We start from the raw sequence: 13,435 nt of genomic DNA on the forward strand, positions 1-13,435 counted from the left end.
CATTCCATGGGTCTTAATTATACAAATGGTTATAAAATTTGAATTCAAAATTCTAGGTGTGGTAGCACTGGCTGCCATAGACTACTGAGAATTAGAAAGCTCTAGCTTCAGATTTGGAAACCATCCATCCATGAAGATAAATTACTTAAGCATCCTTTGTCAGTAATCTCTGAAAAGATGGGCAATAGCACAAGACTTATTGTTAACCACTGTGGGATATTTACACCTGGATCATACATATATAACATAAACAGTGTTGCCAAGGTTAAAAGGCACTTCCTGTGTGACCTTGGGCAAGTTACTTTACTTCTCTGGACCTCAGATTTCCTATGGCTGGGCTATAAAACGATAGGCCACCTTTAAACACCAGTTGATTGTTGGTGTAACAACTTCATGACTCATAAAAATATAAGGAAAGTTAAGTTTTCCCTAAAAAGAGAACCAGGTAAAAATCTTAGAGTAACATGATGGTCTTGATTTTCCAGATTTCCAACCATTTGGTTCAAAACTCTCAAGGTCTTGGCAACATGCTCTCCCGGGTAAGTACTGAGAATTTGGCTCCTTGGTGTAGTGTATTTGGATTTATTGCAATTACTTCTGGAGGATTTATGGGTTCTTTCTCTTGCTTTTTGGTCCAATCTGAGTCCATCTTTCCATTCTGAAGAGATTTTTTTTCTTTTTTTAAAGATTTATTTATTTATTTATTTATTTATTTATTTATTTATTTATTTATTTGAAAGAGAGCATGTGAGTAGAGGGTAGGGGCAGAGAGAGAGGCAGAGAGAGTCTTACGCACACTCTACGCGGAGCATGAGCCTGAAAAAGGGCTTGATGTCACAACCTGAGCTAAAACCAAGAGTCAGACACCCAACTGACTGTGCCACCCAGGCACCCAAGACTTTTCTTTTCTTTTAATAAAATAGCCACAAATATTTACTAAACAAGGTACTATTAAAGGCATTATAAGTTTACAAAATAAATCAACTGTCCCTTCCATAAGGTTTACATTTGAAATAATCAGTTTGAATGGGAAATGGGGGAATAGTGACCATGTTTGGGCATTAATTAATATTTTCAATGTTAGAAAATATTAATATCATGCCTTCACAGCACCTGGGTACTGAACACAGTGTACTGAAAGCTCAGGTTTGGTCTTGAGAACAAAGAGATGCTCTGAGCATCCTGGTTTTAGAGCAAGGATCTTGAGTCAGACAGACCTGGTTGTGAATCCCAGTTCTTCAATTTATTCATTCGGAAGTTAAGGAAATTATTTAACAAAAGACCCCCTGTCTTCAGCTGTGAAACAGGGATTCTGACAGCATCCACCCAGAGGGATTTTGTGAAGATTAAACCAAATAATTTGTATATGTTCAGTGAATGTCAGCTGTTGTTATTATTTGTTTTGTGTGTTGGTGGTGGTGTCATGATTATTAAAGAGTTTTGTTTGTATTCTAACTGCATGATGTCAGATTTAATCATCCAAGCACCCCAAATTTGTGATTTCCCCTTATCAACTCAACTCCCTGGTCACTTCTTTCCCTGAACATTGGTAGATTGCAGAAATCTACATCTTGTCCCAGCCCTTCATGGTACGGGTCATGGCAACGGAGCCTCCCGTGATCAGTTTGCTACCTGGTAACTTCACCCTGGACATCCCTGCCTCCATCGTGATCCTCACCCAGCCTGAGAACTCAACTGCTGAAGCCATTGTGTCCATGGATTTTGTAAGCCTGCAAAAGGGGCAGGAGGGCAGACTGTGGACACCAGTCCCGTTCCTACAGTGGGGGCCACTGACCAACAGTGCTCTGCTCGGTATCTGGGGGCATGAGGTCTGATTCATCAATTAGGGGTGAGGACAGAGGTGAGACTGGGCTGGGAGCAGTATGGGAGGCCAGTGCTCAAACCCCTCCAGGGTAAAATAGTTCTTCCCTTCCTCTGCTTCCTGTGTGCCCTTCCTGCCACTGCAGTTACATTGATAACTGACTCTTTTTTTCCCAAAATAAGTCAATCAGGATGGAATTCAAGGTTATTTGAGAAGATGAAGGCCAAATGCAATACAACAGAAAGGGACTACTATGAATCTAAGCAAAATGTCACACACACATGTACATGTGCACACACAAACACATACACAGTACATGGAGAAAAGACCTTAGGAAAAAAATAGAAAAATAATTTAGGGGTGGTGGAAGGGGAGGAGGGCGGGGGGTGGGGGTAAATGGGTGACGGGCACTGAGGGGGACACTTGACGGGATGAGCACTGGGTGTTATTCTGTATTTTGGTAAATTGAACACCAATAAATATTAATTTATTTAAAAAAAAGAAAAATAATTTAAGGGAGATCCTTAAAAAGTCATTATAGTTAGGTTTCCTATCTGCAAGAGTAGATTTTCAAGCTATTTCTTTCCAGTATCTCTTAGCAATGAGAGGGAAAGTGGAGCTACTACAAGAAATGATATTTGTGGCCAAAATAGAGTCAATCCTCTTAGTAACGAACGCTTTTGTTGTCTGCAGGTTGCTAGTACTAGTGTTGGCCTGGTTATCTTGGGACAAAGACTGGTCTGCTCGTTGTCTCTGAACAGGTAAGTTTAGTTGATTCGACTGTTGAAAACCTTAGTTATAAGTGATTCAGCAGCCCATAGACACAAAGTGAACATAAACAGAACAGGGGAAGTTACCACTAGACAGAACATGAATCACTTAGACACTCCTCTTGTTGTGATCCAGATGATTTTAAAGTACGGGCTTCACTAAAAACTGTGGTGTGGAGCCTTTCTTTTTTTCTTCCCATTAGATGATGTTCAGATAAAATGAGTGGCCAAATAAGTGTAAATATAGTTCCATAATATAAACTCACATTCTAATGGTACCATAATATACATAAAAGATCCTCATCAGGGCAGCCCGTGTGGCCCAGTGGTTTAGCGCCGCCTTCAGCCCAGTGCGTGATCCTGGTGACCTGGGATCAAGTCCCACGTCAGGCTCCCTGCATGGAGCCTGCTTCTCCCTCTGCCTGTGTCTCTGCCTCTCTCTCTCTCTCTCTCTCTGCATCTCTCATGAATAAATAAATAAAATCTTAAAAAAAAAAATATCCTCATCAACAACTTCAGGTAGGATGCTATTGAGGAAAGAGCATGAAACTTTGAGGTTGAGGAACAAAATGTCAAATCCCTAGCCACTGGTTCTAGAACCATGATCAAATTTATGAACCTCTTTGTGGCTCAGTCTCCTTGTCTGCAAAATACTGAAGTTGGACTGAGGTCATCTATGAGGTACCTTCAGGCTCTGACCCTCTGACCCCATTACTAGAACATGGAGTTTAACAAAACCATGCGCAGTGGCCTAGCTGGCTCTCAAATGAACTCCATGTGCTATGGAAGGGATCAGAGAGGTCACGTCCACAGACAGTTGGCAAGTAATTGCCATTGAGAAGAACTGTCTGCAAAGCCCATTTTCCTTGGCCCTGTGAAGGCAACAGTTGAAGCTATGAATCAAACTATCTGGGGGGAGGAGGAATGATAATCAGAATGACCAAATGGCCCAGACGAAACCCACAGAAGGGAAAAGAAATTCTATAAAAATTCACTGCCAGAGAAAGCAGAGTCTGGAAAAAAACAGGAAATCAGCAGAAAGGAAAAGTAAGTCAATCACCGTAAGTCAGCTGGATGGTTATGAAGCTGTTATTACAGAAACATGGAAGGTACTTTCAATAAAATGATATTAAATAGGACAAAGAGAATACAAAATTGTGTGAACACAGCAGTCAGGTATGTAAAATAGCTTTCCATCTGGATGAGAAACTGAATCACAAATGAAGAGCTGCGTTAGGATATGGGATTGAGCAAGGGTTTTCTCCTTAATATTTTCTTTGTAACTATATTATTTTCCCAATAAAAGGAACAACAACAAAAAACGCAGTATGGTTTCCCAGAGAGAAAAGATTTCAAGAAGGCTTTATTACATTTTACCCAACTCTGCAACACAGGGCTGATTTCTCCGTTAGTCTCAGCAGGCGCAGAGCCTAGAGCCCATGGATACTTTAGGGACCCCATGAAAGTGTTTTAATATATTTTAAAATAAGAATTAAAAAATGAACAGAATCCTGGCTGGATTATACTTATCTTTATAACAACATAGCCTTCCAATATAATTTTAATATCTCTTTATGGAGGAAGGAGTCCCAGAGGCAAAAGTACCTAAGGCCCCTGAAGTCATAACATGTCCCTATCTCCACAAGGTCAAGGCTGATGAAACTCTGAATCTTGATAGGTCATTTTAGGGATGGCAGTTTTAACAGTTGAGAGGATGGAAGCCAGAGCACAGAAGAGGAGGAGGAAAGGGGTGGTGGATGAGGGAGAGGCAGCATCTGAGAGGCCAGAGTCCTCCATCTGCAGCCTGTGGACAGGGCTGATAGGAAAGGGGGACTAGAAATCTGGAGGGATGGGGGACGAAGGGGACAGGGCCACTGATTGAGGCAGCAAGCTCTTGAGAAGGGAGAAACCATGTGTGCCCTTAAGCAAGGGTCTGCTTTACTGGCAGGATGGAAGTAAGGATTTCATAAGTATGGGGCTTCAGGCTTGTGGCCAGTAAGAGAAACCTTAAGGAACAAAGAAAGAAACCAGATTCACTTCTCTGCTTAAATCAGTCAGACTCTCCTCTCCAGCGTTCGTCTTGGTTAGAGACTGCATGTTCGGAGGCCTTTAGGTTTACTTATAGGAGTAACTGCAAAAAAGGATTGCAACCTGCTCAATGCATGTCCCCCAAAGAAATGTGTGGATCCATTCTCTGGCTTCCTATGGCCTATAAACATGCTTTGACCTGGCCAACACAGGCTGAGATTAAGACTCCTGCCTTCCTGGAGTGTCCTCCGCATTCCCCTGTGGTCTCCCTTAGATTCTCCAGCCGGGAAAGCTTCCTGAGACCTTAGAGGGGTCTTAGCAGGACTGGCTACCTAACTTGCAAGGCCCACTGCAAAATGAAAATGTGGAGCCCCTTGTTCAAAACCTTATGGAGGATTTCAAGATGGAGACAGCAGGGCATTAAACCAAGCATGGGCCCTTCTGAGTGAGGCCGTGTCCCACTGCACAGGTCACCTGCATTGTATTGGGGGGGTGGCTTTGGCAGGGGCTTCTACAGCAGACCTCGGGCACTAAGAGGACAAGGAGGATAGACCAGGCATCACTCAGTCCCAAAGCAGCCCGTGAAAGACTGCTGAAGAGCAGAGGCTGTGATGAAGGAGTGTCTTCACCTGTGGCCCCAGGAGGGGCAGCCCTGCCTCCTGCAACTGCCCTGGCCAGTGCCTCCATTCCTGGTCCCAGAGGTGCTGCTTTTCCAGACAGATGGCCTGATTCGGTCTTGGGTGAGGTCAGAGAGACACAGCACCAAGAGGTGTAAAGGTGTAAAGGTGTAAAGGGGGGATCAGTGAGGCATCCCTGAGAAGACCAAATCAGGCTCCCAGAATACTAACCCCCAAAACACCTTTCTAAACATCCCCTGCCTGAATGTGTCTCTGGAGCTGCTCCAGGCTGGCTACATAGGCAGCAGATACACAAATCAAGGCCAATCCAGTGTGGTGAGTTTAAAGAGGCAGTGAGATCATAGGCTTTAGAGTCAGACTAGCTGGTTCAGATCCCCACCCTGCTGTTAATTAGCTGTGGGGTCTCAGGTAGGTTACTTAACCTCTCTGGGCCTCCATTTCCTTCTCTCTAAAATGAGGATATAATACAATCCACTTCAGGGGGTTATTGTCAGGAATACATGAGTTAATACATGTAAAGTGCTTGTTAAGTGTTCAAGGTTGGCTATGGCTATTATTTAAAATTAGGAGCTGGCCTCAGCCCGGGGAAGATCATTTCAAGAGTTCTCCTATTCAGAAAAACCCTGTTCAGGAAACCCCTCATTCCCCTGTTTTCCACCCAGTGATGGCTATTATCGAAATTGCCTTTTGTTCTACTATTTATGACTACTTTATTATTGAGCCTTTACTGTCTACTGGTCCTGTGCCAAGAACTTCACATTTATTACTTTATTTAAACCTCACAACCCAGTATCTCTAGGACCTGGCATGGTCTTCAATCAGTGTCTGTAGATTTAATGAACAGACCTGGAGATAGCTTATTATCCCTGTTTTACAGTTTATAGAGGTCAAATCACTTGCTCATGTCACAGAGCTATTGAATGGCAGAACCAGAACTTGAACCTGGACGAGTGGTTTTCACAGCCATGAATGTTCACTTACGACATTACACTGTCTTTGATGTGGTGCCTAGCAAAAACTAAGAAGATTTAGACAGTAAATATCCTTCCTTGCCCAGAAGAGGAAACCCATGAGTGTGAACTCACAAAATTGAAGCAGAAAGCCTGTCCTTTCTCAATGTGAAGATTTGATAGAAGATGAGAATCCACAGGCAGTGGGTGACCTGCAGTGGAAGAAAAAGCACATAGCTTTCCACACAGCTGCATTGAGAAATAGAGTGAAGGGAGAAATAAAGAAAGTAGAAGCAGAGAGTACAAGTAATCATCGTGACCTCTATGATTATGTCTAATTAAGAGCACAGCCCTGTAGTCAGGCATGTCTAATTTTGAATTCCATCTCTGTCATTTGCTAGCTGTGTGACCCTGGGCAAGTCAATCAATTTCCCTAAATATCAGTTTCCTCATCAGCAAAACAGAGCACCTATCCACAGAGCTGTTGTATGGGTAGACAAGGTAATATCTGAAAAGTGCAGTGTTCCCCACATAACCAGTGCTCAAGAAATATTTGTTACTACTAACAGTCGAGTTTTATTCTCTTTTTTCCCCTTCTGGGATCAAATTTTGACCAAATAAGAGGGAGAAATTGGTCCCAAGAGACAGGATAAGTCAGGACAGCCTTAAAAAGGCCTTAGAGTTGGCTCTCAGCGTCATAAACCAATTCGTACTGGTCTATCTACAACTGAGACTTTTGTTCCAAACACAGTTCTATTGGGAGTTAACCCCAATGCAGGTTGATTCACATAGAAGACATTTCTGAGACCAAATTAAACAACACTTACCCTTTTTTTGGTCGCCATATAGATGACTAAATTCTAACCCTTTTTCTTAATTGCATGCAAAGATCAAGTCAATCAAATATACAGAATTGTTGGGCCATTTAGAACTTTGGAACAATTTTGACATTGCTACGAGTGAAGCATTGGACACTCCTAAACTGTGCCCCCACCAGTAACATAAGCGCGCGCGCGCACACACACACACACACACACACACACACACACAAACACACTACACCCCCTCCCAGGTCAGAGAATGCAAAGATAGCTGGCTACAAGCAGATAGAATCACCACCCGATTCTCACAGCTTGGGCAGATAAACATTTCCCAATGTGAGCCATCCGAAAAGATACCCAGAAAGGAAAACAGTCTGGGAAGAATGGATTCAATTTTTGTCAGAACCATGTTTTAGACAAGTCATCAGAACACAGGCTTAGCACCTGGGCTAACCACCATCTCCACCTTCCCTCTGAGCTACTATGAAAGCCAGGGCAGAGGAATGCCACCGTGGGAGGCCGCCATCAGAGGAGGAAACTCCAAATGACTTCCTTGCCTTCTCCCAAATTTATTGGGGGAATTTCCAGAATGTAGAAGGCAATGAAGATAAAACACTGAGGAACTCTTCCTCATCAAGAGGGTCCTTTAATACCAGGGTGGGTTGAACACATTCCTCACATTAAAACCTTTCATTGAAAAAAAATAAAAATAAAAATAAAACCTTTCATTGTTGGGAGTACCTGGATGGCACAGTCGACTAGGCATCTGACTCTCCTGGTTTTGGCTCTGGTCGTGATCTCATGGTTGTGAGACTGAGCCCCACATCAAGCTCCATGCTCAGTGCAGAATCTACTTGGGATTCTCTCTCCCTCTGCCCCTCCCGCTCATTCTCTCTCTCCCTCCCTCTCTAAGATAGAGAAATAAATCTTAAAAAAAAAAAAAAAGCTTCATCGTGGATTAAATCCACAGCCTGGGCTTGTCAGGCTCTCCTACTGCCTTCCAAGCAAGCCAGTCTTACCTCTCATAACTCCCTAAAATGAACATTCTGCTTTAGGCTGGCTCACTCTCAGAGTGACCCCAATTCTAATAACACTTCCTCACACATCCTTTATCTGCTCACTTATCTATAATTCATTAATGACAATTTATTGAGCACCTATTATGTACTCTATACTGTTCTTAATACAGATAGTAAAGAGAAAGGCAATTGTTTCTACCTTCCAGGTCCATGGCCTGGTGAGAGAAGCACTCAGATTAAAAGGCAAAAACTGAGTCCTAAGGGAAATGGTGGAGTGCTTGTACATGGTACTGTACAGAGTGCTTCTATCAAAGGGCAGTTTATTCTCCCCCACCCAAATCTTTTTTTTAAGAGAATTTTCTTTTTTTTTAATTTTTATTTATTTATGATAGTCACAGAGAGAGAGAGAGAGAGAGGCACAGAGACATAGGCAGAGGGAGAAGCAGGCTCCATGCACCGGGAGCCCGATGTGGGATTCAATCCCGGGTCTCCAGGATCGCGCCCTGGGCCAAAGGCAGGCGCCAAACCGCTGCGCCACCCAGGGATCCCTCCCCCACCCAAATCTTATACACACACACACTCACACTCCTACCTCCAACCCACACTGGTTTCTTCACTTTTTCGGACCTTCTTAGAAGGTCCTGCAGTAAGTCAGTGTGCTGTGTAAACCCACAAAGGAGCACCAAATACATGCTGCTTTGCATTGTTCCCTAATTGATTCCTATACATACAGCTTCTGTCTGTCCATCACAATTATAATTAAAATTCTTCACATAGCCTAGAGCATTACTGAGCGTAGAAGGGTCACCTAGAAAACCTCTTGGTCTGCCTATCTTTTCTCCATACTGCAGCCAGACTGATCTTTACAAAACACAGGCATCATCTCCTTTTTTTAGAAACCCTCCATAGATTCCTTGCTCTTAAATAGAGAGGGAGAGTGCCACAGGCAGAGGGAGAAGCAGGCTCCATGCAGGGAGCCTGATATGGGACTCAATCCCAGGTCTCCAGGATCACACCCTGGGCCGAAGGCAGGCCCTAAACCGCTGAGCCACCCAAGGATCCCCATCCCAATTTGCCTTTTTACTCTTGCTCACCCTTCATATGTCAGCTCAAAGAAACATTCCAGCTTGGAAACCTTCCTGCATCTGCCAATTTAGATCAGGTTCCTCTCTTATTTGCCTTACTGAACTTTTTCTTTCCTTCGAAGCATTTATCTCAATCTGTAATTAAACCGTCATCAGTGGGCTTACTTGATTAATGTGTGCCTCTCCCCATTAGGCTTTGAGCTACCTGAGAGCAGTGGCTGTTGTTTGGTCTCACTCAGAATCGTTATCTCCAGAACCCGTCACAGGGCTGACATATATTAGGTGTTTGATAAGTATCTTCTGGGCAGATGAATGATTGATTGAATGAATAAATACTAAGTGCCTAAATGTGACATGCTCTGGACTCAATAGACTTCCGAGTCAGAGGGCAAATATACAATTATTGTATAATATTGAGTGCGAGAATTGGTTTTCAGTGTCTGCTATGGCCACAGGGTTGGAGGAATGGCATTGTGAGTGCCTGTGCCTTGGTCCACTTGAACTTCATTATGCCATATTTGCAATATGGACCCGGATCATGACCCCACCATCATTTGACATGCTAAACTGTTTGCATTTTTGCTCTGGGTTTCAATCAGGGCAGTAAATATTCTCCAAAACTTTTTATTTTTTTTATATTTTTATTTATTTATGATAGGCACACAGTGAGAGAGAGAGAGAGAGAGAGAGAGAGAGAGAGAGAGGCAGAGACACAGGCAGAGGGAGAAGCAGGCTCCATGCACCGGGAGCCCGACGTGGGATTCGATCCCGGGTCTCCAGGATCGCGCCCTGGGCCAAAGGCAGGCGCTAAACCGCTGCACCACCCAGGGATCCCCTCCAAAACTTTTTATTTTTTTTATTTTTTTTTTATTTATTTACGATAGTCATACAGAGAGAGAGAGAGAGGCAGAGACACAGGCAGAGGGAGAAGCAGGCTCCATGCACCAGGAGCCTGACGTGGGATTCGATCCCAGGTCTCCAGGATCGCGCCCTGGGCCAAAGGCAGGCGCCAAGCCGCTGCGCCACCCAGGGATCCCTCCTCCAAAACTTTTTAAATAAGCTATACTCACATATGTCTGCAAGGTAGGACTACTTGAGCCCCTTTCTCCCCAACAACTTTGTGGTTCTGTAATAAAGTTTGTAGCAGTAGTGCATTAAGAAACAGATTGGGGAGGATCCCTGGGTGGCGCAGCGGTTTGGCGCCTGCCTTTGGCCCAGGGCGCGATCCTGGAGACCCGGGATCGAATCCCACATCGGGCTCCTGGTGCATGGAGCCTGCTTCTGTCTCTGCCTCTCTCTCTCATAAATAAATAAAAAATTAAAAAAAAAGGAAACAGATTGGGGGGCTCGGTTTGAGAATGAAAAGACTGAATTCAGTCGCCACCCAGTGGGCAGAGTTGCACTTGAGTGTTTTTCAAAATGAGGACAGAGAGTGCTCTTTGCTCTGCCAGAATTTCTAACTTGGCTTGGGTTGCCCATCATAAAAGGGAGTGTGGCCAAGGGGAAGCATCCCCCTCAGCAGTGACTTCAAGTGTTTGTTCAGCTGCTCAGCTTACTTCCTTTATTTTTTTAAAAGGTTTTATTTATTTATTCATGAGAGACACAGAGAGGCATAGACACAGGCAGAAGAGGGAGAAGCAGGCTCTCCACAGGAAGGTAGATGCTCAATCACTGAGCCACCTCGGTGCCCAGTTTACTTCCTTTAAAGATATCCTAAAGATTCTGGTCCTCGATTCTGACTCAGTTTGAGCCACAATGCCACTGGTGCCATCTCTGATCTTTGTCAGATTTAACTCTTTATGGTTTTTACTCTTGCTTATCGCTTTAAAGCAGTCTCAAAACTCAATTCATATTAACATGATATTGACTGATAGTAAGCAAACTTACCTCTCCCATTAATATCTGTCTCCTCCTTAAATGTAATAACAGAGGGATCCCTGGGTGGCGCAGCGGTTTGGCGCCTGCCTTTGGCCCAGGGTGCGATCCTGGAGACCTGGGATCGAATCCCACATCGGGCTCCCGGTGCATGGAGCCTGCTTCTCCCTCTGCCTGTGTCTCTGCCTCTCTCTCTCTCTCTCTCTCTGTGACTATCATAAATAAATAAAAAAAATCTAAAAAATGTAATAACAGAAAGAGGTTAACACCTGAGTTAAATCTTAAACAATTTTAAAAAGTTAACCAGTCAACAAGAAAAGGGAGGAACAATTTCAGAAAGAGAGAGCAGCATAAACAAAAAACACAGAGGCCAGAAGTATCATGGAATATTCAAGGAAAATTTTACAGTTGTTTTAAGATCTTTATGACCTTATCCACTCTAATTTTGGAGAATCCAGCCCCAAATATATTGCATATATTCAAATACATTCCACATTAAATATAATGTAAATTTAACCACCAGTGGAGTTGAGTTAAAGTGACTAGTCACCATGATGTTACTTGTTATGGGCATGTGTTAATTTTAATTTTTCAGGATTTTAGTTTTGAAGCCATTTTTTAACCTCTGATATATAGTGCCTGACCTTTTTTTAAAAGATTTTTACTTATTCATGAGAGACACAGAGAGAAAAGCAAGTTCCTCACGGGAGCCCCATGCAGGACTTGATCCCAGGACCCTGGGATCATGACCTGAACTGAAGGCAGACAGTCAACTGCTGAGCCACCCAGGCGTCCCTATAGTGCCTGGTTAATAAAACAGCATAGGAGTGCCTGGATGGCCCAATCAGTTAAGTGCCGACTCTTGATCTCAGTTCAGGTCTCCATCTCAGGGTTGTGGGTTCAAGCCTTGCTTTGGGCTTCATGCTGGATGTGGAGCCTATTCAAGAAAATAAGATAGGGGCACTTGGGTAGCTCAGTAGTTGAGTGTCTGCCTTTGGCTCAGGGCATGAATCTAGATCTTGGGTCCAGGGATTAAGCCCTACATCAGGCTCCCTGCAAGGAGCCTGCTTCTCCCTCTGCCTGAGTCTCAGCCTCTCTGTGTGTCTCTTAAGAATAAATAAATAAAAATATTTTTTAAAAATAAAATAATAAATAAAACAGCATAGAACTAAGCAGTTTTTGAGTATAAAATTCAAGGTAGAGAATGAAAAGAAGCAAGAGCAGACAGGCAGCTGGGAACCAGAATACAGAAAGGTTTGTGTGCCATATAAGTCACTTGGACTCAAGCCATTGAATAACTTTGAACAGGAGTGAGTCCTCATCAGACATGCTTGTCATTTAGCTCACCTGGGAATGATATGGAGGACAGACTGGGGAAGACCAAGATTGGAGATGAGGAACCATTAGAAGGCAAATAAAGAAGTAAGACTCTTCACCTGGCAAAAGTGAGCCATGGAAAGCTAAGGGGGAAAGCAAGGTGAGGCAAGATCCTACAGTAGAAGGAAGGTTTGGGATGAGCATCAAGAGATCTGAGTTCTGGTCCTAAATTAATTGGACCTGTTTCCCCATCTGTGAAGTGAAGGGATCCTCCCTGTTAATTACAAGTGCTTCATCTTATTATAACAATGCATGAAAAATCAGGTGTGTATTCTGGGAGCTCAGACCAAGAAGACTTGTAGACTATTTCTCCCATCTAAGTGCTAACCAAGCCCCACCCTGCTTAGCTTTGGTGATCAGATGAGACTGGGCACGCTCAGGGTGATATGGCTGGAGGCTGAAAACTGTTTCTGAAGGTTCTTCTGCAATCAGGTTGCCAACAGTAAGTTCCATATAGCAAATGCACATGGGGAACCCATCCTGGTTAGGAATCCAAGCCTTCTGTTAGGAAGCTCCACTTCTTAAGCAGCAAATGTCAGGGTAAAGTCATAGTGGAAATCTATATCCTTACCAGTCTGTGTGGTTTTTTAAAATAGTGGCTTATGGACCTTTAAAAAAAATCCTCTTTCCTTTTGTTCCTTTCTATTGAGATGGTTGTTTTTAAATCTTCCACCCTTTAAACTATTCCTGTTGATGTTTGTTGTTTTGTTTTGTTTCAGATTCCGCCTCTCTTTGCCAGAGTCCAGTCGCAGCAATATTGAGGTAGGAATCAGAGCTCAGAGTTCCCTGTCAAGGGAAAAATGATAATTTTCCTCTATAGTAGCTGGATGACTATTTCCTAAGCCTCTAAATACTTGGTTTCTCCATGAGTGTAGGTTTTAACTTTATTTTTTTTTTAGGTTTTAACTTTAAAACTCCTTGTGTAACTTCTTGTCCACCAACTCCATTAACTTTTAAGCAGGACAGCAACTCTCCAATTCACTCTTCTCTATTCAGAAAGACTTTTACAAGAATTTTTTTAAAAACTAGGACCTGGGGATCCCTGGGTGG

At 43.3% G+C, this 13,435-nt stretch overlaps 1 protein-coding gene across 2 annotated transcripts in view; it reads left to right on the forward strand.

Annotated features, from left to right (window-relative positions):
* The window catches only part of BPIFC (BPI fold containing family C), a 60,054-nt gene that overhangs the window by 41,045 nt on the left and 5,574 nt on the right, over positions 1–13,435 (forward strand). For both annotated transcript variants that reach the window (XM_055329234.1, XM_055329233.1), the window contains 4 exons: positions 486–539; positions 1,554–1,724; positions 2,516–2,583; positions 13,105–13,147. In XM_055329234.1, coding sequence (XP_055185209.1) covers positions 486–539; positions 1,554–1,724; positions 2,516–2,583; positions 13,105–13,147 — 336 coding nt within the window. The remainder of the gene's footprint in view (positions 1–485; positions 540–1,553; positions 1,725–2,515; positions 2,584–13,104; positions 13,148–13,435) is intronic.

This window comes from Nyctereutes procyonoides, unplaced genomic scaffold, assembly GCF_905146905.1.
Source record: "Nyctereutes procyonoides isolate TBG_1078 unplaced genomic scaffold, NYPRO_anot_genome, whole genome shotgun sequence".
Classification (NCBI taxonomy): domain Eukaryota; kingdom Metazoa; phylum Chordata; class Mammalia; order Carnivora; family Canidae; genus Nyctereutes; species Nyctereutes procyonoides.